This window comes from Epithele typhae, assembly GCF_022376455.1.
Source record: "Epithele typhae strain CBS 203.58 chromosome Unknown BXZ73scaffold_8, whole genome shotgun sequence".
Taxonomy (NCBI): domain Eukaryota; kingdom Fungi; phylum Basidiomycota; class Agaricomycetes; order Polyporales; family Epitheliaceae; genus Epithele; species Epithele typhae.
In genome coordinates, this window is record NW_025954199.1 from 733306 (window position 1) to 758770 (window position 25465).

General features: G+C 61.1%; 9 protein-coding genes across 9 annotated transcripts; 4 read left to right on the forward strand and 5 right to left on the reverse strand.

The window, feature by feature from the left end:
- Window positions 1-1945: 1945 nt before the first annotated feature.
- On the reverse strand, window positions 1946-3035 carry BXZ73DRAFT_42509 (eukaryotic phosphomannomutase; the record flags this gene model as incomplete). The annotated part of the gene is made up of 7 exons (XM_048018969.1): window positions 1946-2050; window positions 2103-2294; window positions 2352-2388; window positions 2440-2502; window positions 2557-2725; window positions 2779-2899; window positions 2952-3035. The coding sequence occupies 7 exons, from the start codon at window positions 3033-3035 to the stop codon at window positions 1946-1948; spliced, it is 771 nt and encodes a 256-aa protein (XP_047880787.1).
- Window positions 3036-3306: 271 nt separating this feature from the next.
- BXZ73DRAFT_98766 (uncharacterized protein) lies at window positions 3307-5548 on the reverse strand (the record flags this gene model as incomplete). The annotated part of the gene is made up of 7 exons (XM_048027791.1): window positions 3307-3810; window positions 3869-4258; window positions 4318-4361; window positions 4410-4533; window positions 4588-4694; window positions 4749-5192; window positions 5248-5548. 7 exons carry the CDS (start codon window positions 5546-5548, stop codon window positions 3307-3309), a joined length of 1914 nt encoding a protein of 637 aa, XP_047880788.1.
- A 457-nt stretch (window positions 5549-6005) lies between these two features.
- BXZ73DRAFT_42463 (DNA polymerase family B-domain-containing protein) lies at window positions 6006-10410 on the forward strand (the record flags this gene model as incomplete). The annotated part of the gene is made up of 23 exons (XM_048018958.1): window positions 6006-6055; window positions 6120-6268; window positions 6317-6388; window positions 6439-6518; window positions 6568-6678; window positions 6733-6872; window positions 6942-7035; window positions 7089-7186; window positions 7239-7399; window positions 7449-7691; window positions 7743-8008; window positions 8060-8246; window positions 8297-8503; window positions 8552-8703; window positions 8756-8996; window positions 9048-9211; window positions 9260-9354; window positions 9406-9497; window positions 9548-9664; window positions 9719-9868; window positions 9927-10055; window positions 10110-10246; window positions 10297-10410. 23 exons carry the CDS (start codon window positions 6006-6008, stop codon window positions 10408-10410), a joined length of 3249 nt encoding a protein of 1082 aa, XP_047880789.1.
- A 478-nt stretch (window positions 10411-10888) lies between these two features.
- On the reverse strand, window positions 10889-13132 carry BXZ73DRAFT_88612 (zf-UBP-domain-containing protein; the record flags this gene model as incomplete). Its single annotated transcript, XM_048025020.1, has 5 exons — window positions 10889-11726; window positions 11939-12165; window positions 12218-12323; window positions 12378-12678; window positions 12742-13132. The coding sequence occupies 5 exons, from the start codon at window positions 13130-13132 to the stop codon at window positions 10889-10891; spliced, it is 1863 nt and encodes a 620-aa protein (XP_047880790.1).
- Window positions 13133-13265: 133 nt separating this feature from the next.
- On the forward strand, window positions 13266-14286 carry BXZ73DRAFT_98769 (NUDIX hydrolase domain-like protein; the record flags this gene model as incomplete). Its single annotated transcript, XM_048027792.1, has 4 exons — window positions 13266-13501; window positions 13569-13593; window positions 13681-13818; window positions 13891-14286. The coding sequence occupies 4 exons, from the start codon at window positions 13266-13268 to the stop codon at window positions 14284-14286; spliced, it is 795 nt and encodes a 264-aa protein (XP_047880791.1).
- Window positions 14287-14615: 329 nt separating this feature from the next.
- On the reverse strand, window positions 14616-15582 carry BXZ73DRAFT_98770 (uncharacterized protein; the record flags this gene model as incomplete). Its single annotated transcript, XM_048027793.1, has 2 exons — window positions 14616-14945; window positions 15178-15582. The coding sequence occupies 2 exons, from the start codon at window positions 15580-15582 to the stop codon at window positions 14616-14618; spliced, it is 735 nt and encodes a 244-aa protein (XP_047880792.1).
- A 214-nt stretch (window positions 15583-15796) lies between these two features.
- Window positions 15797-18295, forward strand: BXZ73DRAFT_98771 (uncharacterized protein; the record flags this gene model as incomplete). The annotated part of the gene is made up of 10 exons (XM_048027794.1): window positions 15797-15960; window positions 16013-16186; window positions 16257-16356; window positions 16413-16654; window positions 16710-16826; window positions 16901-16966; window positions 17056-17606; window positions 17781-17890; window positions 17926-18081; window positions 18197-18295. The coding sequence occupies 10 exons, from the start codon at window positions 15797-15799 to the stop codon at window positions 18293-18295; spliced, it is 1779 nt and encodes a 592-aa protein (XP_047880793.1).
- Window positions 18296-18505: 210 nt separating this feature from the next.
- On the reverse strand, window positions 18506-20319 carry BXZ73DRAFT_75458 (Leo1-domain-containing protein; the record flags this gene model as incomplete). The annotated part of the gene is made up of 4 exons (XM_048022214.1): window positions 18506-19555; window positions 19687-19881; window positions 19940-20123; window positions 20189-20319. The coding sequence occupies 4 exons, from the start codon at window positions 20317-20319 to the stop codon at window positions 18506-18508; spliced, it is 1560 nt and encodes a 519-aa protein (XP_047880794.1).
- Window positions 20320-22117: 1798 nt separating this feature from the next.
- Window positions 22118-23063, forward strand: BXZ73DRAFT_42374 (uncharacterized protein; the record flags this gene model as incomplete). The annotated part of the gene is made up of 3 exons (XM_048018944.1): window positions 22118-22309; window positions 22409-22681; window positions 22785-23063. Coding segments are annotated over 3 exons (744 nt in total), but the record flags the coding sequence as incomplete, so codon positions are not given.
- Window positions 23064-25465: the final 2402 nt, after the last annotated feature.

The window sequence follows — 25465 nt, forward strand, 5'->3', positions numbered from 1 at the left end:
TGGGTGATAAAGGAGAGTTTGCCATCAAATATATGCTATGGAAATGTGGGTGAACGGACTGAGAGGCGAAAATGTGAGGGATGAAGTTATGGGGCTGGCAAAAGTGGAGTGGACAAGGGAGAGCTACACCTCAGGCTGGTTAGTAAGCCCATCCAAAAATGGGGTGAAGCCTGAGAAACTGCATATATGCTTTGGTTGTGAGGACAATTTATTGGTTCTGCCACACAAAAAATATCAGCCTGAACCAGAAAATGCCCATCACTCTAATTTTTCTGCCCCCTCATGGCTGACCCAGGGAAATTGAGATGAAGCCACTCAGAGTGGGATTGCGAAGGGCTACTAACCCTAACCCAACCCAAGAAGTCATGTTCAAATCCCACAGACCACGGATTCCCAGGGAATTGATTGAGTGCAAAGTGTGAGATGACATATCACTCTTTGAACACTAGATCTGATGATGTTTATCTCAAAGGAGGCCTGCAGGAACCCTTTTAGATGTTAACCACTGGGTGATTAGGTTTCTTGCACATTCAGGTCAGGTTCAGTGCTCAGACTTCAATCCAGGAGTTGAGGTGTCTCACCCCCCAGGCTGGCAGCCTACTCGCTTACAACACCTGAGGTATTCTGGCCCTCTGGGTGCAGATGATGTTGGAGACATAAGAGAGCCTGGGCAGCTTCCACAAGTCAAACAGCCTGGTTCAGTGATGATTGGTACCTAGAGTGGGAGGCCAGGCCCCAGGGGGTGGTTTGGTGACAGTGGACACAACATGGGTCCTGACATCTATCCAGCACCTGGTCACATTTAAAGGGGAAGCAAACAAATTTATAGTCATTATACTGCACAGTACAGGTACATACTATATACTGCAAAAAATGATGTAAACACTGTGTATGCAGGCATACAGCTCTCCATTGGATCATTTATACTTGCTATGGGCAATGTGACTCGGACAGTGGGAGATGCAGGCAAAGTGGTGATGCAAGTGAGATGGGCGACATGGGTGAGATGAGTGACACAAGGGCAAGACTGGCAAGGTGGCAAGGCAGGCGATGAGGGTAAGGCCAGTGACCGGGTAATAATGCGGGCAAGGTGAGCAACACAGGTGTGGTGGGCCCAGGTGAGGTGAGCAACATGGGTGAGATGGCAATGTAGGTGATGTGGGGCCAGACACAGGCAACACGGGGGGACGCGGCGTGTGTGACGCGGCAAAATGGACCAGGCGAGCAAGACGAACTACGGATGAGACGGGCTAGGTGGGCAAGACAGAGTCCAGACCAGGCGGGCCAGGCAGGCCAGGCGGGCTGAGCGAGCGAGCAAGGCCGAAGGGGTCACCAGTCATGACCGTCGTCGGCCACGCCCGTCGTGACACCTCCGGTACCACATCCCACATCAACTCACCACCGGTTGGCCGCCCCATGCGCGTGTACATGCGTATCTGACGCATGCGCGACATCGCCGGCACATACCAGCGCGCTCGTCCTCGTGTTGACAATGTGCAGCATGAGTGATGGCGCCGTAGTTGATAAATGTGGCATTTGCTTCTGTGCACAGATCATATGTACATAGTTCCAACCAATGTAGTATCGGACTTTCCGGGAATGTATTCCAGCACCTGTATGCGAGACTAGCAGCATTGATTCCGATTTTCGCGGAGGCGGCCTCGCATGTGTACGACTCTGGGGAGAATAGTCGCGGATGGGTCGAGGGGGTCGTGGCCATTGTTTCTCGACAGGCAACGTTCGCACTATACTCTCGTCCCCTGGAGGATGTGGGATACGATCGCGCCTGGGGTGTACGGCCCGACTCATCGTCGTGCTCCGGGCCGGCACGGTCTCTGGCATCTCATCGCTCCATACCCATTGTCTCTGGGGCGACCGACTCGCGATGAGCAGACAGATTCTATTGTATATATGCAAGCATCATCCCCACGGAGTATCTATCATATCACAAGTCGAACATCTCTTTCAGTAACTTTGCTGTGTGCGCCGGGTTCTGCACAGTGTGCCCAATAGTACGAGGATCCTCGTAGATCTCGTGGTCGTTACCGCCCTGTGAAAAGATGATCAGCAGAGTTCTTGACCAACACTAAGGAAAATCATACCTTGTGTGTGTTGTCGCCGAAGAAGAAGATCTCCTCGAATTGCTCGTCAGCTACGTGTTTGAGGCAGAACGTCTTGTCCCACCCGTGGGGGAATACGTCGAAGGAGATTTGACCGCCGACGGAGAAGGTCAGTCCATAGTCTGAGAACTTCTCTTGGAGGACCTTGACGAAGGCGGCGCGAATGCCGTGTTGCTGTGTGCACGGTAAGTCACGCAGACCCGCAACTAGTCCGGACGGTAGTTTACGTACCCTATCGTACTCCTGGAAGTCGAGACGCTCTTGGATACTATGATAGAGATGATGAGAAGTCATGCGGGCTGCAAGCGTTCCCACTCACGTCGCATTACGGCCAATGGGACTGACATTGATCATGCCGTTGCGGAACTCGATGAAAGTCCCTCTGTGCATGAGGGATGCGTTGGCGCATGCGCCAGAGTTACAAGAGGGCGCTCACCGCTTAATGGGAATGTCGATGTCCGCGATGTAGTGGAGGATGAAGTTCGCGAGGACCTTGTACCTCTCCTCTCCGATGTACTTGATGAACGACTCGGTCGGAAGCTCCTGCCCGAGCTTGTACGCGGTGAGGCCGTTCTCCCCAAATACGTAGTCAAACTCGTCAATGGCTGGGATTGCCTGTGGGAAAGGACATGCAAGAGGAGAGGTGCAAGCTACGCACCTTTAGCGCGGGGCAGGCTGAGCTGCCCCGACACTTTCGCGAAGTCGGAGCCCCCGACCACGCCGACAACCATCTTGCTGCGCAGCGCACGCAGGAGGTCCATCATCTCCGTTGTGACGCTCTGGGTATGGGTGGGCAACGGAGTGTGGCGCGCGGCGCGGAAATCGACATACCTGACGGGCGAGGGTGAGCGTGTTATCGACATCGAAGAGGACGAGCTTCTTCTGTGGCCGGGCAGCGAAGGCAGCAGAGACCATGGTTGATGGGTCAGAGAATATTGACGCGGAGGACCGGGTTATAAGGGAACAGACGGGAACGTGGAGGATACGTGGAGGATGGAAGGAGGCGGAGTGCGCAGTTGAGTGGGCGCAGCGGACACACGCGCATCGAGATTGAGATCGTCGCGTAGATCTAAAGCAGTCACGTGTAGCGCGTCGCGGCACCAATACATTCACAACTGGCCTCAGTTCGCATTCTCACAGTCTAGAGACACCATGTATATCGTCTAAGAGGTTACAGAGAGACAACTCATGGACGTCCACCTCCGAGTGCTTTCATGCGGGCCTCGGCCGCTCGCGCTCGTCTCTCGCGCTCAATCTTGGCCCGCATCTCTGGCGTCAGTCCCGCCACCCCTTCCGCCGCCCCTGCGGCCCCTCCGAGCTTTCTAGGACCACTCTGAGGCTCCTCCTTGACGGGTTTGACGGCCGCAACTGGCGGCGGTGTTGGAGAGGCGGAAGCCCTTTCCTTTTCCCTCTCCTTCACCTTGTCCTTCAATCCCTTCCTCCGCGCCTTCTTCTTCTCGTCCTGCACCTCCTTCATCTCCGTGCTCAAGACGCTCGGTATCCGCGCGCCGTTCTCGGACCCGAGCCAGTCCCACCAATCAGGGTGCTCTGCCGCGCAGCGCCGGTAGAGGTTGCGCATCTCCTTCGTCTTCGCGAGGTCGTACGCGGTACGCCGCTTGCCACGAGGGAGGCGGGCGGTCTCCGGATCCTCGTCGGCCACGGGCTCCTCGTCGAGAGCAGTCGAGGCGGTCTGGTCAGAAGGCACGTCAACAGTAGGTCCGCGTGAACGTCTTCAGGAGCCACCGGACGACGTCTTCCTGGCCGGCGAGGGTCGCAGCTTGCAGGACAGTACCGCCACGCTCGTCGGCCCAGCCAGGGACGGAAGTGTCGACGCCTCCAAGGTCGGCGCCTTCGCGTTCCCAGAAGCTCCTAAGGGCGTCCAGACGGCCGCGCTTGACCATGTCGAGGAGACGCGTCCATCTGTCTCTAATGCGCTCCTCTTCCGCCGACAACTGAGGAATGACGGGCTTTTCCTTCAGTTTTGTGGCGTCGGGTTGAGTGGGTGGGGCAGGTTGCGGCTTGGGTTTGGGGAGTGAGGCAAGTAGAGCCTCGTCCTGCGCGCGGAGAGCATCTTCGGTGAGATGGGACACTTTGACTCGGACGAGCTCGTTCAAGCAACGGGTAAGCTCTGCTTGAGTCTGCGGCGTATTGAAGCGTTAGATGATAAAGATGAAATGGTTTAAAAGAGTCGACTGACTGGTCGTCGAGTCGGGAAGGGGAAGGAGCGCAGCCGTACGTCACCTGTGGCATGCTCAGCAGATATTGCAACATATGGACAGGCTAAATCACCCTTCTTGATCACAGCATCGTCATAGTCCAGAAATATACGTCTGTTAGAGACGCTCGCGCGGAGCCAGATTCTTTCGCACTCATGGAGATCCTCAGCCCAATCTTCTAGTAGCTTTCGGATATCCTGAGCCATAGTGCTGTTAGTAAGAATAATCATCACTGAGTCGATCTCACTTACATCACGCAGCGCCTGCTCGCCATATCTACGAAGCATCGCACCAGCACTTATGGCTTTGCTCTTCGAGTTGTCGTTCAGGCCCTGAGATCCACCCTGTTTTCTACGGGCTGTGAATGGCTAATTAGTGTGCCATATCGTCGGCACGGAAACGCACTACGTACTAGTGTAGCGATGGAATGTCTTGTGCTTGAGGATTTCGACGTCCGGCTTAGGTCGTTTAGGTTTCCCCTTCTTGGTGAGCTCGGCTGGGTCATCGCCGTCTGGGCGTTTGACGCGAACAATGGCACCAGCGAAGTGGCCACCAGCAGTCATGAACAATGCCCAAGTTCGCCCGTGTTCACCCCCGTCCTGCAGACTCTCGAGTTCCTCGAGGTAATCTTGTGGTGAGACGATAGTAGAGAATATTGTCCTGTAGACACCAATTTGGGTCGCGGGAGGGGAGTGGAACCAGACCAGCGGCATTTGTGGGATGGATGGACCCCCGACACTCGGAGATGATGGTCGGTCCTTTCGACGAGTCTTGTATACGAGGGCGGATACGGCATCAGATTCGTCAGTGTCGCTCTCCGAAGAGGACGCAGAACCTGAGAGGGAGTCCTCAAGGCCTGCAATTGAACCAAAATAAGCACCATCTTCTGATAAGGACCTATCTGGGCTCACCGTCGACGAGTTGGGTGAACTGGAACTCGGAGACGGGTTCGCCCCCAGTGAGTCGAACCTTGACATTGTATCGATGCCAGTCTGAGCGGAAGTGGGCTCGTTGGTCATCGACATCTGCAAACTTTGCGCCGAGGCAAACATTGCAAGCACGCGATCCAGTGGAAGGTTGCGCAGAGGTGATGGGGGGAGGGGTAGAAGGACGAGACTCCAGGGCCGGTTCCGGAGCATGGCCGAGGGCGTTGCGGAGAACGAGAGTATCGAGCAGTTCAGGAGGAAGAGAGAAGAGGTGATATTGAGACATAGCTATGGATACAGCAGGGGCTTGTGGATACAGAGGCTGCAGAAGAGGCGGAGGGTGTTTTTGAGCACCTAGGGAATGACTCCGGTCGGCACAGACTGCACAGCGTGCCGCGGCGACGGCTCGGGAGAAGACTCACAGTGACTGGCGGCGTCCGGTAAGATGACTAATGCAGTGGCCGGATGAGTGTCGGATGAGGAGGTAGTTGCAGAGAGGTGGCCAGGCTGAGGTGAGCACACCGACGGTGGTGGGTCGAGCAGATTGGCGGGCAAGAGAGAGATGCAGGAGATCTACGCGAGATCCAAGCTCTCGCCACAACGCAAATAGGACCAAGCGCGTCATCGTCGCGTCCTCAGGCGTCTGCGACGCGTCTCATTCCCCAGACGCGTCCGTCCTCACCGTCGGTCACCCTCCCCCTCTTCCCCCTCCACTCGGCCCATCGTCTTCGCGTTTTCGTGAAATGGTTGCTGGGTCCCCGTCCTCGAAGGAGAACGTGCCTGTCCATAGCGGGTATGAATACTTCTTCCTGGACGCGTCTCAACCTTCTCGCTCATCGACCACTTCTCTCCTACAGTGACACGAGCTTCAAGCTCAGTATGGAGTCTGAACCTGCGCCCAAGAGGCGAAGGCTGGATCCTCCCTCATTCTCGAGCTCTCAACCCACGCAATCCTCGTTTGCCGACGTTTTGCAGAGGCTGAAGGAGGACACGAATGAGAGTAAAGGTATATACCATCATTACTCCAGTGAACTCCTTCCAACGATTCGGATAGACGCAGAGGGTGGTGCAGATCAATGGGCGCGTCCTCGTCTCGTCCCCATCAATTCAAAACGGGACAGCATTGGTATGCCTACCTTCGCATCCTTGCGAACCAGAGACATGACATCTCTCTAGTGTTCCAGCAAATAGACATCGAGGACTCCGTCAACTATCAGAATGGTGCAACCACTATTAGGATGTTTGGCGTAACCGAAGTACGTGCTCCTTTTGTCTCGTGCGCTCCTCGAATCTGACACTCTCTAGAATGGCAACAGCGTGCTGGCCCATGTCATCGACTTCTTGCCATATTTCTACATCGCGACACCTCGAGGCTTCATTACTGAAGACCTCGCTCCCTTCATGCGTCATGTCAACGTAGGTTTATTCAGTGAAGCTAGGTTCCCTTCTTCTCATGCGTTTCCGCACTAGGCTCAGGCGGACAGTCCCGCCGTCAAACACATGGATATTGTCAGCAAACGCAGTCTGTGGGGTTATAGAGGAGATGACTGGGTCAGCTTCATCAAGATCACACTTTCAGATCAGAGAAGTCTTCCACGCGTCCGAGATATGTCTCCTCCATTACATCGAATGAACCCCTGGCTGACATTTTGGGTTCGACTTTAACGCATGCTCGAGAGGGGACAGTGTGCCTACAAGGAATTCTTCATGCACGAAGTAGCCACCTTTGAGAGCAACATTGCGTACACGCTGCGATTTATGATTGATACTCGGGTATGCTTTCCGTGGTGCGCTTTACTTGAGCTTGACTAAGCGCTCTCTCGCAGGTGGTGGGCATGAACTGGATAGAGGTACCGGCTGGTCAGTACGAGCTCCTGAACGGAAAAGACAAGAAGTCTCAGTGTCAGATTGAGCTGAGTGTCAAGTGCGTACCTCAATGTTACAGTATCCACTACTGAACTAATGTCATGACACAGATGGGACAAATTCATCTCGCATTCACCCGATGACCAGTGGTCCAAGACCGCACCACTCCGCATCTTGAGCTTTGATATCGAGTGTGCGGGACGTAAAGGCATTTTCCCCGAAGCAAACGTCGACCCAGTCATTCAGATTGCGAATATGGTAACCCGGCAGGGTTCGTAGAAGAAGATTGCATTCAAATTCCTCTGCTGATGATGTCACAGGTGAAACCAAGCCGTTTATACGCAATGTGTTCACGCTCAATACGTGTGCAAACATTGTTGGCTCGCAAGTCATCTCATTCTCTGACGAGCAAGAGATGCTGGAGAAGTGGCGCGACTTCGTGGAAGAGGTTGACCCAGATGTCATCATCGGGTACAACATAGCGAACTTCGATCTGCCTTATCTGTTGGACCGGGCACAGGCTCTCAAGTCCAAGAGTTTCCCGTATCTCGGCCGAATACTCAGTAAGATGCCCTTGGTCTCGAGCCGTTTCTTGTATCTAACCTTCTGTGCAGACAAGCAGACGCAGATTAAAGATACTCACTTCTCCTCCAAAGCATTCGGTCAACGCGATTCGAAAGAAACACAGATGGACGGCCGGCTGCAAATTGATATCTTACAATACGTCCAACGCGAGTACAAGCTTCGAAGTTACACGCTTAACTCTGTCTGTGCACACTTCCTTGGCGAGCAAAAGGAGGACGTGCATCACTCCGTCATCACCGAACTTCAGAATGGCACGCCGGAATCGCGACGGCGTCTCGCTGTGTACTGTTTGAAGGTGGTCCTTCATTCAATTATGTCCACTAGCTGTACTGAACTGGCTTCACAGGATGCGTATCTCCCTCAGCGGTTGATGGACAAACTCATGTGCTTCATCAACTACACAGAGATGGCACGTATCACGGGCGTACCATTCAACTATCTGTTGTCTCGCGGGCAGTCGATCAAAGTACTGTCTCAGCTCTATCGAAAGGCAAACGATGACGGTTACATCATCCCCGCGCTGAAGGGAGAGGGTATGGGTTTCTGTTGATGCATCTGTGAGCGCGATCTCACAATTCTGTAGGGTCTGAGGAGGGGTACGAGGGTGCCACCGTCATCGAGCCCAAGAAAGGTTACTATGACGTTCCTATCGCGACTCTCGATTTCAGCTCGCTGTACCCCTCTATCATGATGGCGCACAATCTTTGCTACACGACACTTCTAGACAAGGCTACGGTGGATCGTCTCAAGCTAGTTAAGGATGTGGACTACATCCATACACCCAATAACGGTATTTGCTGCAGTACTCATTATTGATAGCATACTCACCACAGTTTAGATCTGTTCGTGAAAGCCTCCAAAAGGAAAGGGCTATTGCCAACGATCCTCGAGGAGCTGATCGGTGCTCGGAAGCGCGTCAAGGCGATGCTGAAGCAGGAACCCGATCCCTCCAAACGCGCCGTCCTGGATGGCAGACAGCTTGCTCTCAAGGTCGGTTCTATTTTGCGATGGTAAGGAGGCGTTTTATTCACGTTGCTCTTAGATCAGCGCCAACTCCGTTTACGGTTTTTCTGGAGCAACTGTTGGCAAGCTACCCTGTCTGGCAATCTCTTCAAGTACCACGTCCTATGGACGACAGATGATCGAGAAGACCAAGCAAGAGGTGGAGGCCGAGTATTGCACAGCAAACGGCTACGACCATGACGCCACTGTCATCTACGGCGACACCGACTCTGTGATGATTCGGTTCGGCCCTGGCGACCTCCCTACATGTATGCGGCTAGGTGAGCCCATTGTGTTTATTCGTGGATGCGCAATGTCTCAACCACCTGTAGGGAGCGAAGCAGCGGACTTGGTGTCGAGCAAGTTCATCAAGCCCATCAAACTGGAGTTCGAGAAGGTTTATTTCCCTTACTTGCTTATCAACAAGAAGCGGTATGCAGGACTATACTGGACCAAGACCGAGAAGTACGATAAGATGGATGCGAAGGGCATTGAGGTATGTTGAGTGTTGTGCACGAGTATACCTGTCTGATCACCAACGTAGACCGTCCGTCGAGACAACTGTCGGCTTGTGTCGACTGTTATCGAGACCTGCCTTCATAAGATGCTCATCGACCGTGATGTCAAGGGGGCCGAGGAGTGAGTTGTCATGTGCTCGATGACACTTTGGGTATTCTAACTCTTGTTTAGCTATGTGAAGCAGACAATCTCTGATCTGCTCCAGAACAAAGTAGACATGTCTCAACTGGTGATCACGAAAGCTCTTTCCAAGACGAAAGAAGGTGAGCGTGAAAAACGCTTCTCCAAAGGCCAAGCGTTGACGATAACTTAGACTATGCTGGCAAGCAGGCGCACGTTGAACTGGCGGAACGTATGCGCCAACGAGATGCAGGTTCTGCACCTGCACTTGGAGATCGCGTTGCATACGTGATTATAAAGGGTATCAAAGGTATGTAGACCGTGTTGGACTATTCGAGCGCTTTCTGATGTCTGCGCTTGGAAGGTGCCGCGGCGTACGAGAAGTCCGAAGATCCCATCTACGTGCTCGAGAACAATATACCCATCGATACCAAGTACTATCTTGATAACCAACTTTCCAACCCTCTTATGCGTATATTCGAGCCCATCCTAGGGGACAAGGCCGCAACCCTCCGTGCGCGCGTTTTCATTGGGCCCGCACCTCTGGTTTCTCATCCCATATTTTCCTACAGTCTCCGGCGACCACACTCGGACAATCCAGATCGCGACTCCGACGGTCGGTGGGCTGATGAAGTTCGCCGTGAAGACGGCCACCTGCCTAGGATGCAAAACGCCTCTGAAGGCTAGCAATAGCGTGAAGAGTAAGTAGCCTGCTTGCAACTGTGAAGGACACGGGCTGATGAAATCACTGGCAGACGGCGCGGTGTGCAACAACTGCAGGCCAAGGCTTGGGGACTTGTATCAGAAGCAGGTGTCGACAACCTCGGACTTCCAGGTGCGCTTCTCACGTCTATGGACGCAATGCCAACGTTGTCAAGGGTCTCTGCACCAGGTACTTGGTTTGCTCATGTCCGATAATGGGAAGCTCACCGGCGTTTTTAGGATGTCCTCTGCACGAGTCGCGATTGCCCTATTTTCTACATGCGAAAGAAGGCCCAGAAGGACGTCGAGGACGCGAATGTCGTCTTGGACCGTTTCGATGGAGAGCTGTGGTGAAACTTCGGTTGTGCTCGTCTCCCTTGTCGTATTGTTATCATCTCGCATTTTGCATACTGTCCGTACACGTAACACTGCATCTACCACATGTTCCTTGGATCGTGAATCTCTGGACTTCGGGGGTCGTATCGGCGTGCAATAGTAAATGAACTCGTCTTGGGGAATGCCATAGCAATGACCTTGCGAATTGCTCGAAGGAACATCATGGCAGGGCCGACGTCCGACCCTGCGTTGGTTAGTGTGTGGCGATGCGATGATGTTTTGACATGAGCACGCTGTCCTAGGCTGTCCTCTGCACTGCACTCTGACCTTCGGTTGCCACCCGGTGCCAATATACTAGACTCATAGAGCTGTCACCGGTCACCAGTCACCGGTGACCTATGGTCTGGCGGATTGTGTCTGGAAAATTCAACGCCAAGCGGCAAAGCACGCCAACGTACAGACGCGTCTGCGATACGTGTCCGACCCTGCGGGATCCCTATCCGGCGTGTTTCCCCTTCCGTCGTCTGCTCGCCGCCGACTTGCTCTCCGCCGCCTCGGCGACGCCGACGGTGCCCCCGGCCGCCTCCCCCGCGACGCCGTCCCCGTTCTCGATCATGCTCTTCGCCTCGAGGAAGAACATCACGTCCCGCACCTGGTCCTCGAGCTCCGCCACCTTCGCCCGGAACGCGTCCGTCTCGCGCGCCGCCGCGGCCGCCTGCTCCCGCGCCGCCGCGAGGTTCTTCATCAGCCCCTCGGACACCGCGCGCTCCTCGCGGAGCTCCTTGGCGAGCGTGCGCGCGAGCTCGGCCGCCTTCTCCGCGCGGCGGTCTGCCCTCGCGCGCTCGCGCTCGACCTCGGCAGCGCGGGCGCGCTCGGCCGCGGCGTCGTCGATTGCGCGGGCGCGCGCGGCGTCCGCGTCCGCGCGGAGCTGGTCGAGCAGCGCGCGGACGGCGTCGGCCTGCGCGCGCAGCTCGGCCGCCTGCGCCTCGTAGAAGGTCCGCTGGGAGTCGAGCTGGGAGGTGAGCAGGTACGAGTACTCGATCCCGATCGCCTCGATCTTCTCCGCGGTGAGCGCGTCGGCCGCGGTCGGGCCGCCGCGCGCGTCGCGGCCGACGGAGGCGGCGGCGGAGGGGAGCTCGACGAGCTTGCCGTCGGCCTTGTTCTGGATGAGGCGGTGGACGTAGCCGTCGCCGGCGTAGTCCCACACGCGCTGGGTCTCGAGCTCGAGCGCGTAGAGGTGGGTCGTGCCCGCGTAGTGCGCGTGCGCGTGCGCGCGGCCGTAGCGGCCGCAGCCGATGTTGCCGCAGATGAGGCAGATCCAGAGGTTGGTCGTGCTGCCGCAGTCGGCGCAGTGGGAGCGCTCGGCGGTCGAGGAGGGGGAGGAGAACGGGAGCGGGCGCGCGGGGCGGCCGGCGGCGGCGCGGTGGGGTGCGAGGAGAGCAGGTTCTGTGAGTACCGGCAGACGGGGCATCTGCGCAGGCCGCGGGGCGCGTTCAGCGGTGCGCTGATAGCGGGGAGAAGGGTGGGCCAGGAGAAGGAGACTCACCTGCTGTCGCCCCATTTGCTCAGGCAGGCGCAGTGGAAGCTATGGGAGCAGGGGACGGTCACCAGGCCGGTGACGGCGGCGTCCATTCGTTCCAAGCACACAGGACAGGTCGGAAGCTCGTAAGCCCCGTCCACCCGTGTGGACGCTAAATCGCATATATTTTGAGAGACGTGGTCGTCGACGTCGACGGCTATGGACAGTACGCGAACGACATGGCAGGCTTCCGGCTGGACACGGAAATGAGCGCGAGAGCTGCCACAGAAGCGCAAGCAGACGTACCTCCATGGAGTTGAATGGCTTGCCATTGTAGGCCTCGATGAACTCCGCCACATGCGACGTGTCCCTGAATTTCATAACCACGATGGATCTGTTGGGCGCGGTGTCGCTGCATGGGAGTCAGCGAACGGACCCGCTGCGGCTGCGAGGTGCAAAAACCGACCGGATCATTCTCAGATGCAACAGACCATCCGCAGCGGGAGCGACGAAGGCCAGGAAGTCGGAGGGGGCGAGCCACGAGGGGACGGCGAGCACGGCGAGGGTGACGTCGTCGGACTCGGCGTGATTGCGGGAGTCAGACTGCCCAGGCGGCTGGGCCGAGGTATTTGCAACAGCGGATGCGTAGCTCATTCCATTCGTCTCCGATGGGCCCGGATAGTCGCGGAAAATGTGGACGATGCCCTCGGGGAGGTCGGTGGAGCCCGACTTGCTGTGGCGGACAAAGGTCGCGGACGCGAGTTCTCCTGCGGATGCGCGAATGGGCAATTCGAACGGCTGCGATCGGAGCAAGAAGAAGAAGGCCGCACCTTTGCGCTGCGTCGAACCCTCGCGCTCCTTCCCGAGACTGGGTTTGGGGAGGCTTGCGCCAGGGGCGTCCATGTCGGAGAAGTCGACCCAGTCTACGCGGATGGGGCCGAGGCGGTAGTCTTTGCGCGGGCGCGCGTCGAGAGAGCGATCTGTGTTCGGGCCTGCGCCGGGTCTCGGGTAGGCTGAGAGGGTGTTCCTGCGGGAGGCGTAGCGCGGCGGATGGGACGGGAGGGGTTGGAAAAGCGAGCTTGGGATGAAAGGAGAGGGGCGCGCGCTCTCGTGGGTGGAGATGCTGGAGGTGTGCTTGTGCGAGGTCGAGGGCGTCGGAGAGGAGGGGTTGGAGGGCGAGGATGGCGAGGGGAGGGAGATGCGGATGTGGTAGCCTCTCATGGCACTGAGGGGAGCAGGAGAACAGCCGAGGCGAGTGCTCGCTCAGCGTCCAACGACGGGCGTCCTGCAGTGAGCCCCAGTGAGCCGAGTCGCCGACCCTGGGCCCGCCACCCGCTCCTTGCTCGCTGCCTCCATGGGCCTTTCGTCTGTCTCGGCCCGCCCGCTCATTTCGCTCACCGAGCCGCTCACTCGCCGCACTTGCAATACAATCCGGCGCGCTCTTGAAACCGCCTACGTCCCTGCCGAGAACGTCTACTCGCCCTCGGAAGGCCATGCGGCCGTGCTAATCCCATTTTGCAATGTGGACAACAGGCCGGGCATCTTGCTAGAGGTCAGAGGGAAGCTTAGGACGCATTCTGGCGAAGTCAGGTACGTTCGTCATCCCGCACGAAACCCGCGCCCGCGTTCAGGTTTCTGCCTCCTTCGTGCGCCACAGCTTCCCGGGCGGTCGGGTCGACCAAGTACGTCCCCGCTCGCACAATGCGTGCGTGCGCCTGTCGCGCGCGCACACGCCCGTCAGACCCTGACTCGCGACCGTCGGCGCCCAGTTGGACGAGTCTCCGCAGGCTGCTGCGTTACGTGAAACGGCAGAGGAGGTGGGCATCCGCCCCTCTCAGGTCGAGCTCCTCGGACGTCTTGGGCCTGCAGAGCGGTCGCTTGGTGGACTACGCGTCTGGCCGTACGTAGTGCGTACTTACCTCTCACCGTCTGGCGCATTGCCGTCGAGTCAACCACGCCCCTCTGCCGCCGCACCGCAGGGCGTCGTGCTGCCAGCGACGGATCAACGGACAGAACCAGAGGGCGAGGACGCGCCGCTCCCGTCGGTCGGGCTGGGGACCCTAACGCTCTCCCAGCGGGAAGTCGCACACGCGTTCCACCTGCCGCTTCGAGCCCTGGTCTCCGCCTCGCGGCTGCAGACGTACCTCTTCCGCGGCCAGCGGCCGTACCACGCCGTCGACGTCGGAGACATCGTGGGCGGACCTGGCGCGGTGCACTCGGAGGGGCCGGGGAGCGTGGCGGAGGTCACTTGGGCGAGCGACCATGCGGGGCGAGATGAGATCGGCGGGGGGAGGGACGGGCGACTGGAGGTCTGGGGCCTGACGGGCTGGTATCTGTGCGAGCTCATGCGCATTCTCCGTGTATACGACACATGAATGCCGAATACAGCTCGACGAAGCTTCTAGCTTAAGTGCCAAGGGCGCGAGCCTTTTGCGCCCAGCTGGCGGCTGTCGAGGGAGAGATGCCGGCGGCGGAAGAGTGGCCTGGGGTGGAACATCCGGATATTCAGGGGTAGGCACATTGCTCCCCGCACCGCAGCGTGTGCGTCGTCGACCGCCAACCCGACCAACTGACCGCTGGGCTGGCGGCGACCGCGCAGCACCTTCCATCCCGATAGCCCGCGACGCCGACGGGGTCCGGGGCAGAGGATGCATCGAAGCCGCGCTGTGGTTGTCGGCCCCGCTGGGGGAGAAACACGGGCAGGCTACGCCTCCACCTTCTCCGCCGCGTCTGCGCCAGGACGCCCACCCGCAGGACGCTCGCGTAGGTTTGCCCGCGCGGTGCCCGAACCGTCCGTGGCCGACGCAGACACCACCCCCGTGTCCTCCTCGGCTTCCGCGCCCGTCGCGCCCACGCTGTCGCCGTCGCCGTCCTTCTTGTCCACGAGCGAAACGCGGCGCTCGCCGCGCAGCCGCGTTCCGTGCCGCGCGCGGGCGGACGCCTTGGACTTGGCCCGCCGGTCCTCCCAGATGAGATAGAGGATCGCCTCGGAGCTTGCGACGATGAGGGCGGTGGATAACGCTAGAAGCACCCGCTGGCGGTCGCGCGTGCAGCGGCACGCGTCGCGGAAAAAAAAAAAGGGGTGTGAGCGTTGCGCGAGCGGAGGAACAGGGCGCGCCCGGAAAGGCAGGTTGCAGAGCGGAGCGCACGCAGGTGCGGGGCGGGGGGCACGCACCCATTCGTCCGCCAGTGGAGGCGTTCTGCGGCCCAGAAGACGCCGAGGCCAGCACCCACGACGCTCAGCAGGGCGTTGGCGAGCGTGGTACCGCCCGGCGGTCGCTGCGCTCCTTCGCGGCGTCGGCGGCGGCGGGTGCGGCAGGGAGGGGGAAGCGGCGCTCGGGCGAGGTGCGGGTGCCGGCGAGGAGAGCGACCATCGAGTAGTCGCGTGCGTCCAGCGGCGGGTCGTGGTGCGCGAGCGCGTCTTGGGCCGGCTGCGTGCGTGCCCACCTTGCGACCGCGGAGAGGAGCGAGTATGGGATCGTTCTAGGAGGACACTGCGCTGCTTCCGTCTCCTTCTCGCTCCCAGGAGACGGACTGGACAGAGGGTGGTCGAGGGCAGACCCGAGTTGAGCTGCAAGCTCGTCGGGAAGGAGAGCGTGCAAGGGGCGGAGAGATTCGACGAGGTGGTCCTCAAGAGAGACATTGAGGGCAGCGTTGGGATCTGTGGCCATGGCACGAGGAGGGCCGCGGATGAGGACAGCGGACACGGCGGCGACGACGGACGGTTGAGCGCGTCGGAGCGCGGGGCGGGCGCGGCAGGAGCACGTGCGGCCCGGCGGCCCGGAAAGGATCGATCCTCTGCTCGTCGCGGACGTCGGCGAGCTCAGTGTCGGGCGTCGCAGGCTGGCCACCTCTTCCTCCGAAACCACATACTCCCAGCCTCACATGGCGGAAGCTCCGTCAATGGGCGAGCCCGTTGACCCAGCCCCTGGGTCAGACGGCGCAATACACGCCATCGCAGCCGCCGCACTCGACGCGACGCAGACCGCTCTCCTCGTCCGTCTCCTCGACCAGTCAGCGACCGTGCTCGCGCGGTCTTCCATTGCTCGGTGCGCCCTTGTCCTTTCTTTGGCTTCGCGCATTGCGAACCGCCGTTTCCAGAGAGAATATCGGGAATGCCACCAGTCCCTCTATTTGGCCCATCCTCCTTCGTCTCTGGTCCCAGGCTGCCCAATACGCTACCAATCCACCTCTCGCCCGCCCTCTCACTCTCACTCTCGCCAAATTCACCCGCAACCTTGTTGCTGCTACACCAATGAACCAAGCAAGGGCCTTGTCAGTCTTCTTTTTCGAACGTCTACAGCCCCGCAGCCTCTCACACGATCCCTCCTCGTCTCCTCCGCAGCGAATGCGAGCCACATGTTCGGACGCTGCTCTACCATTCCACTTCCTTCTACGCGACCCAGGACGCTTCCGGTCTGCCCAAAAAATTTTCTGCAAAGCTTGTCTGACAGCGGCTGCCTTCCTCCTAGTCCTTCCGCTTACACGCCTGCTTACCCAGACCCTCTCCAACATGGTCACGGCCAACGACGCGCTAGCCGCCGCCCTGTGGACCACCTACCTCAGCCTTCCAGAAGAGCGCAATGTATTGACGTATGCCTTCCTTGGGCACTGTGGCCGCACTGCGTCCTCATCCGCCCCGGCGTTTGCCCTCCAGCCGCCTCTTCTCGTCTCCGGACCCTACTACACTCTCTTCCGCTTTCGTCCTCGTCTCAACTGCGTAAACGGTAGTGTCAGCAGGATGTGTGTCCCACACGCACCGCGCTTCACGCCGGCCCATTGACCGCTCCTGCTTCAGGCAACTCTTGGCTGACGGCGCCCAGGGCCCGCGGCTCTCTATCGCGATGCTCGACCAAGTCGCTTCGCTGTCCGAAGCGGAAGAAGCGAGCGAACGCGGCCAGGCATTCGACATTGGGTGCGTGCTCATATCCGCAGCCTGCCGTCACTGCCATTCGCTCATGCTCCTCCCGCGAATTCGCAATCTGATAGCTCTGAGGTCTTCAGTCGCGCCATAGAGGCCGGAGCCGGGCCCACGCTGTATAGAAGCATCGCTGTGTGAGTACCCGGCCGCTGGCACACGTCCCCCTGTTAGCTAATCGCCGTTTGGAATGCGCCTGGACTGAATGCTTTTCCGTGTCCGGCAGCGAAGGCGAAGCCGTCGCACCCCACCAGACGACCTTCCTACGCCTTCTAGACTCCTATCTGCACGGCTCCCAGGTGGCACACGAGGTGGCGTTGGCAAGGGGACCCGACAGAGACGGGAAATGTCTTCTTGACGTCCTCGTCGGCGAGTTCCTGAGCCTGGGAGCGTACGCACAGCGCGCCATCCACCGAGCCCTGGGCTCACAAGACACCGGTGGGCCGGAGAGCCATGAGGCCACACCTCGCACACCCGCAGACGACGGCGCGCCTGCGGAGACGAGAATGGGCCCAAACGTTCCTGGGGGCGAACCACACGCAGCCGCTGGTGCGAGCGCGCCTCTGCACGAGCTCGACCTGCTCCTGCCCAAGGTTTGCGAGGCCCTGGTGCTCGTCACGGAGTGCATCACGACGGCGTGCCTGCGGGCTGAAGAATCCGGCGCGACCGCCCTCGCGCTGTCGTCCTCAGCCGACTCCGGCGGAACGCGCACTCCCAGAAACATAGTCGCGGCTGCGGCTAGTCCCGTGGGCCAGGGATTCGTCGAGTGTCTCGTCGGTGAGTTTTTCCCGCCTTGGAGCTGTCTGCTTTCGCGTCATAGGCTTCGTCCGCGGGCACGGGTGTACGTGTACGTGTACGTGTACGTGTGCGTTTGCGTCTGCGCGTGCGCATGACCGCCGATGTCGTAGCCCCTCGAACACCAGCCGCGATGCTTTGCTGACGGCCGCACAGAGACCCTCGGGCTCGTGGACGCGTTCGTGCCTCGAATCACTTACGGCAAGGTCGTGCGGCGGCCCCCCGCGCCAACACCCCGCGCGACGTGGACGCCAGGCCAAATGATCGTGGGCGTGGGGACGCGGGCTCGGATCCCGAGCAGGCGGCGGTCGCGCAGGCGTTCGCGCACGTCAAGCGCGACCTCGTCCGCCTGCTGGGCGTGCTCGCGGCCGAGGATCGCGCGGTGCAAGACCGCGCGCGTGCCTGCGGCGGCGTCCCGGCGGTAATGAACCTCTGCGTCGTCGACGACTTAACCCATGTGAGTGGCGCACCGCTTGCGACGTTGCCTTGGCGGGGTGGCTAACGCGCCTGTGCGCTCGCCTGCGCGTAGACATGCGGGAGCACGCCTCTTCGCGCTCCGGAACCTGCTCAAGGGGAACGAGGCGAACCAGGCCGTCGTGCAGGCAATCCGTCCCGTGGGGCGTTGGGACGAGGACAAAGTTCTCCGCGACATTGCGCGGGGTACGGTGTAGTAAGGTTCCGGCAAGGACAGGCCTATGTCCACGCTCGCCCGACCACAGAGAGCCGTATGTTGCCATGTTGAGATGTCTGTTATTACGGCCGGCGGCCACCCTCATTTCTCTTGCTCTCTGGGGTGGTGCACGCTCGTTCTCGAAGGCTGTGGGGGCCCATGTACGCATTAGGCCGTTGGTAATACAGATAGAGTACGCGAAGCAGGCACGCTAGTCCTCATCCTCCTCCACTTCCACCGCACGCCGCTTGCGGCCGGGAGCACGCGCCGTGCGGCGGGCGCCGATGTCCTCGTCTTCGCTCTCCACATCCATCCCGTCCCCGTCCCCATCCGAGTCCGAGTCCGCGCCCCCACGCGCACCAGACCCCGGGCCACTCTTGCTGCGCCGCGCCGCCTCGTTCTGGTTGATCTTGGCCTCCAGCCGGTCCAGGTCGTCCACCTCCGCCTCCGCCCGGCCACCCCCTCCGCCGCGTCGCCGCTTGCGCCGGCCCGCGTCCTCCTCCTCCTCGTCCGAGTCCGCGACGAGGAAGTCGTCCGTCTGGTACTCGCCCGGGCCCTTCTTCCCGCCGTCGTCCGCGCCGCCGCCGGACTTGCGCCGCTTCCCGCCCCCGTACTCGTCCTCGGAGCCGCCGCGGCCGAACCCGCCCTCGTCGTCGTCGTCGTCATCGTCATCGTCGTCAGACCACATGTCGTCGCCCGTGCGCTTGCTGCGGCCGTGGCCGCCCCCACCGCCGCCCGCGCCCCCGCCGCTGCGGCGGCGGCGCCCCGCGCCGAGGTCGTCGAGGTCGCCGGTGCGCGGCTTGCGCGGCTGCTTGCGGCCGGCGGCGGCCGCGCGCGCGAGGTCCGCCTTGGCGCTGTCCATGGTGAGGTCGGTCGCCATGCGGAGGCGCGCGACGCGCGAGTGCTTCTGGCCGACGGCGCGGACGAGCAGCCGGTGGACGTCGCTCTGCATGCCCGTCGGGCGGAGGGACATGTAGCCGGTGACGAGGGCCTCGCACTGCAGGATCTCGGCGCGCTTGTGCTGGGCGACGAGGTAGGTGAGCCCGGAGGAGCCGGGGCCCGAGGCGGAGAGGCCCGAGGGCTGGGAGGCGGATTGGGAGGAGGAGGGGAGGGCGGAGTGCGAGTGCGACTGGGAGAGCGATCCGGGGCGGGCGCCGGCACCGGCGCCGACGGACTGGGTGATGTCGAAGAGCTCCTTGCCGAGCTGGAGGGAGAGGGAGCCGTCGGACCAGCGGACGATGCGGCTGTTGGATTGCCTCCGCTGAAGGTTTCATTTACGGGGCGCGCGGGGTCATATAGCCGTTGGCGGACGGGGTCATTGAATAAATTAAACACGTCGTCAGAAGACAGGCCGAGGACAGAGAAGGGCGACGAGCCCGGAATGAAACTCACGTCCTGGCCGAGGTTGTCTTTGGCCCACCGCCAGCGGACGGTGTTTTCGACCTTGAGCTTGATGCTCATGCTTTTCTGCTGGAAGGACTCGGCTTGATGCGCGTCTTCGTCCTCCTGCTCCGGCCCGATGTATGTGTCGGGGTGGAAGGGCTTGGAGTCCACCTTGATGAAGTTGGGCATCCTGATGACCCAGTGCTGCGCGCCAAGAGGCGTAAGCTCGACGGACGGGCGCAGGGAGGAGAGAGAGACGCACGTTGCCGTCCGAGCTGTGGGGCACGGGTATATTGGGAATCGCAAGCTCAGCTTGGAGTTTTGGCTGTGCAGGGGGCTCGGCGTCGTCGTCATCGGCATACTCGAGTTGCTCGCGGCGGCGGCGCTCCTGGGAGGTGATCTGTTCATCTTGGTCCGCGAGCTCGGAGGCGGCAGTGGAGGGGGCCCTGGCAAGATGACGAGGGAACTTTGGATGGGCATGGCGAAGGAGAAGGCAAAAGACGATACACACTCGTGTTCGACCATCGTCACATCTTCGTCACCGCCAAAGAGGTCGTTGTCCTCCTCGGAGGCAGCGGCAGCCACCTCGTCCTCCACTTCTTCTTGTTTGGGCGACTCGAGGGCGCCAGCGAGAGAGGACATGGTGAGACAAGACGATTGCACGCGTCTGAAACGGTGGCCAAGACAGCAAGGACAACAGAGGGAGAATTGGGGGGCAGAGGCGGCCGAGGGAGGAGTGGAGGAGACTGAGAGGAACGCTGGGTGGCCACCAACGCGTGTGCAAACGCCGAGGCGCTGATGGAGGTCGGTTTGCGTCTTGGTCCTCCTCCGCTCTTGCCCCTGCCTCTTCGCTGTCCCTTCGTCTTACGCGCCCCTCGGCCGCGCCTGTCGCTCTGGTTCCCACTTGCAAGCCTATCTGCGTTCGCGGTACTTGCGACGGTCCATCTGCCAACCGGCTTCTCAACTGGGCCTTCGTGTTTGCCCCGGTGTGAACCCGCGATCTGTACATGCATGTGTCTACTCCGGGTTCTCAGGGCTCTGTTCGCGTACTCGTCAAGTTCATGCACGTCCTTTGTCTGCGCCCATCTGCGCTGAGAGCGTTGTCGGAAATGCATCGTATCCCCGAATCTGCGTTCTGCGGCCCGCGAATCGTTTGTGGGCGTGTTCGTCCGGGCTTCTGCGGGTTCAGCGCGGTGTGGTCCACTGGGCCCTGTCTGGGCCCAGCTGCGTTGAGGACATGTTTCCGGCGACGCAGAAACGAGCTGGCGCTCTTCTGGAACGGCTCATGGCTGTGACTATATGTCTCCTGCTATCGATCTGAACACACCACACTGCCCTCTCGCGCTACCTCCGCCCCGCCGCGGACTTGAGGCTTGAGGACGGACGCGTGGGGGACGCGTTGCACACACGCCCACGTCGCCCTCGGCCGGACGCAGACCGGGCGGTCTCCGGCGTGCGGACGGGGTCCGGGACGCGGCTCCCCTCGCCGCGCGCTGCCGCAGCATTCGAGTCACGTTCGTCCGCGCACCGACGGCTTGCAGTTGGTGCGGGTTCGCGACGGAGGAGTGCTCAGCAGGCAGACGAGGACGGGTGGCTTTGCGTTCCTAGGACCCGTCCCTCCCGCCCCCCGCCGTGCCCGGGGTCCGCGCATGTCCTTTGCTCTGCGCCGTCTGGCGCGTGTGTGGGCGTATAAAGCGCGGCCGGGCGCGCCGTCCTTCCACTGCACACTCGCCCTCTGCAGCCGTTCGAAGTGTGCACCAACACCGCCCTCCCGCCTGCACCTGCCTTATTCGTCAGACGCCCTCGCCCTCGGTTCCTTAAAAGCTCGCCACTCTCGCCTCCTCCTCCTCCCCCCCATCCCAGCATCCCACTCATCATGACTCCGCCCCAGTCCGTCCCCATCCGCGCCCTCCCCGGCTCCCCCTCCGAGCTCCATCTCCCCGCGCACCTCGCGCCCCGCCACCCCGACTTCCTGGGTGCCCCGGCCGAGGACCTCCAGTACCACACACACGACCCGCTTGACCTCGGCCTTCCGTTTGATGTACGTCATCGCGATCATGATTCGTCCCTCTCGCCTGTGCTCATCTGTTGTATATAGTATGCGCTCACCATCCAGGACGACTCCCCCGAGCCTTCGTCCGCCGTCCCCACTCCGGACGTGCACTCGTTGCCTTGGGACTCTCCCCACAGCTCGCTGCTCTTCTCCGAATCGTTCGACGCGAGCGGGTACCCTCTCCACGACTCGTACGTATACTTCAACCAGCAGCCACACGGCCCGTTTGGCCACCCCTCTGGCGCCTCGCGTATCTTGCCCCAGATCCGGATCGAGACCGAGTTCCCGCCGACGACAGGTGCGCTCGCCGCCTTCGAGCCCCAGCAGCTCTCTCCCTGGGCCCCCTCCCCAGGCCACTCCGGCCGGTCCTCCTCCTCGCGCGGCCACCCCCTGCACTCGTCCCCCTCCAGCGCCGGCTCCGCCGCCCCGCCCTACACCCCCGACGCCTACCCCCCCATGTCCCCCTACAGCTCGCCCTACATCCAGGGCACCTCCGCGTCCCCGACCTCCCCCTCGCACATCGCCCGCCATCCGGGCCAGTACGACGGGCAGGCGGCGCAGACGTGCCAGCCGCAGCTCGTCTTCGCCCCCGAGGACGCGCTCTCGCCCCCGATCGGGCCGACGTCGATGACCGCCGCGTACACGCTCACCGCGGCGAGCCAGGTGCGCGCGGAGGAGCAGCGCTCGGTGATCGCGCTCGCGAGCGCGCTCGGGCACCCGCGCGGGGGCCTGTTCGTGCCGCAGAAGACGTACAAGCCGCACACGCTCAGCGACCGGCGGCGGTACGTGGAGGAGGTCAACCTGGAGGCGCCGATCATGTTCCTCACCCATGGCCCGCACGGCTGCGGGATCGCGCTCGAGGACGCGATCAAGCAGCGGTACAGCAGGCTCGAGGGCCGGGACGACCCCATGTTCGAGGGCCGGGGCCCGTCGGTCTCGATCCGGTTGAACGTGAGTGTCTCTCTTCGCACGGATATTGAATGATGTGGTCGGGCAGACGCTGACTCGCCTCCCCCTCTGCCCTCCTCCCCGTGCGCGCCGGACATTACGACAGTGGCCTGGGTACGCGCCCTGGAGCCGCCAGATCCCGACGCGGGATTTCCGGAGCCCGCCGCACCCGATCACGCGGGCGAAGCTGGCGAAGAACGTGGCGAAGACGGTGAAGCGGTTCATCGAGGAGATGAGCACCCAGAAGATGGAGGACGCGGCGGAGGCGGACTGGAAGGTCGGGGGCAAGCACGGGATCGCACTCGAACACCTGATGCTCGTCGGCCTCCAGCACGTCTCCATGGGCTCCTGGCAGGCGCACGTCCGGCTTATCAGGTCCTACTGAGCCTGCACCCGCACCGGCGAGCCTCGAGGCGGGGCAGTCATTATGTCAACCGCCGACTCGGATCTTGCGCTCGCCCCCTTGCTTTCGTCTTGCTTCTCGCGCTCTCTTGCTTTCCCCGCCCCGCGCCATCGCCCTCACGATCTCGCACCAGCCGCTGGCGGCACCTTCTCTGATCACTACCGCCCGATGGCTGCCCGGCCCGGAGGTGGGGGTAGGCGCACATTCGCTCCTGCGGGCTTTGGCTCTCGCAGGCGCGATGGACGGCTCGTTTATTCTCCGAGATTTGTGGGATATCGGACCCTCTCGGATAGATCCAGTCACTTACTCGTATGCTAGACTAGTAAGGATACCCTTGGAGGAGGCCTTGGCCGCCTGTTTGGTGTACCCATCCCTATGCCCTCCTCCTCCTCCTCCTCACTCTCCTCACTCTCCTCTTCCCCCTCCACTTCCTGAGACACTCTCTCGCGATAATTCACCCCTTCCTCTGCTTACACACCCTTCGACACTGCGACTCGCCTGTGGAGACGATACCCCTTGACCGTGGGCCGGAATCAACCAAACTGTACTGTACTCATAGGCTTGTATCTGTCCTCGCTGCCCATCTGTTCCCCATCTGTTCCCCATCTCATGCAGTGTTTGGATTTCGCGGCGCGCGGACGGAAGCGTAGATCGATAGCGGTATAAATACACAAGAGTGCGATGCTTACACCGCCCGGTGGCTCGAGTGAGAAGGTCTGGAGAGGGCGGCGGTGCGCGATGAGTCACTGGGCTTGAGGACGGGAGGGGGCCTGGGAGGACGGTGGCCTCGAGGCGCAATCGAAGCCGGGGCGCGGCGGCAGGTGATGCGGGCGGGGCGAGGGCCGCGGAGGATGAGGAAGGAGGCTCGCAGTGCCACTCCACGTGCGCGGCTCCGGTGGGGGCTCGCGGGACGGCTGTGCTCAGGTCCCAGGTCCGTGGCCGGCGGGAGCCCACGGCCCGGGGGGTATCGATGGCGGGGGCGATTGTCCGGCCGTCCGCGCGCGTTCTCCACGGTGTCGGCGCACGCGCGGGGCGGGCGTGGTGGACGAAAGCACGTTGCGCGCGCGCGGGACGAGGGAGGGCCCTGGATAGGTCCACCCTCGGCTATTCTGGCGCTCCACCCCTGCAGCCGCCGCTGCAGGTCGCGCATCCGTCCGTCCCTCTATCCTGTCCGGCTGCCTCTTTTGTACCCCGCTTAGCACACGCCCCCAGGTCCACCGCGTCGCCGCGAGGAAGCCTTCTGTCGCCGCCCGCGGGCGAGGACGGGGCGAGGCGGCGCCGTTCCACCCCGCACGTCGGAAGAAGACGTCCGTCGGCGCAGCGGCGCGCGGCGCACTTTGAAGACGCCGGCGGATCCGGCGATATGCGTGTTTTCGAAGTGGCGCAGGGTGCGATTTCAGTGGGCCACGTCCACTGCGTAGAGGACACATGCGCGGATGCGCCGCGATGAGGCTGTCGAGCGCGAGCCGCCCACAGACTCCGCCTGAACCTCAAGCGTTTCCAAATCCATAGCGGTGCCTACAATCTCTCGTCAAGTCCAGGACATGCTTCTCTCCCCCCGCGCCGGCGACGACGGCCGGCACGCCTTCGAATGCGTCACCATTGACCCAGGGCGGGCGTTCGAGAGACAAGTGATCTGGGAGTGGAAGCCGACGGTGCGCGCTCATATTCGACCTGCCTCGTCACTGAAGGCATTCTCGTAGGCAAAAAACCGAACTCAAATCCATCGATACTAACGGAGGAAAACCAGGCCCTGCCAAACTCGCCCCCAGAACAGCCGAGCTCCCCATTGTCCTTGCGTTGCGCGGTGCGGATGCAGGATGCGATGGGTTTGACGGGCCCCGCGGCGGGCAATACGGGAAGATCTCTGGCTCAATGGTGTCCTGCGGGCGTGCAGGTACACGCAGCGATCAAGCTCTTTCTTTTATAATCCGGCGATTGGTGGTGAAGGAGTTGGCGGGTACGTGATCGCTGAGAATAACTCCGGAAAGGCCTGCACACTCGTCGTCTGGCGATGCACCTACGATGGCTGTGAAGCCCGGGATTCTACGCGCACTAATTAAGAACGATCGGATAAACACAGCCAACCAGGTCTTCTCCTGCCAGAGCCTTAGGCTCTCTCTCACCGGTGTCATGTCAAGGCTGTTCGAATGGCGAGTCGCCTGACGCCCCGAGCGGTGCGACCACCTACCTGTGCAGAGCACTTGTGCGCAAGAACCCTCTGTGGGAACCACAGGCGAGAGGACGATCGGTTGCGCGAAGGCTGGCGTTTGTAGTACGTACCCTCATCTGTCACCTGGTGTTGCACCGCCCCCACTGCCCTCAATGAATTCGACGTTTAGCCTTCATTCCGCTCCCGATCCGCACTTGCACGCGCGGTGCAC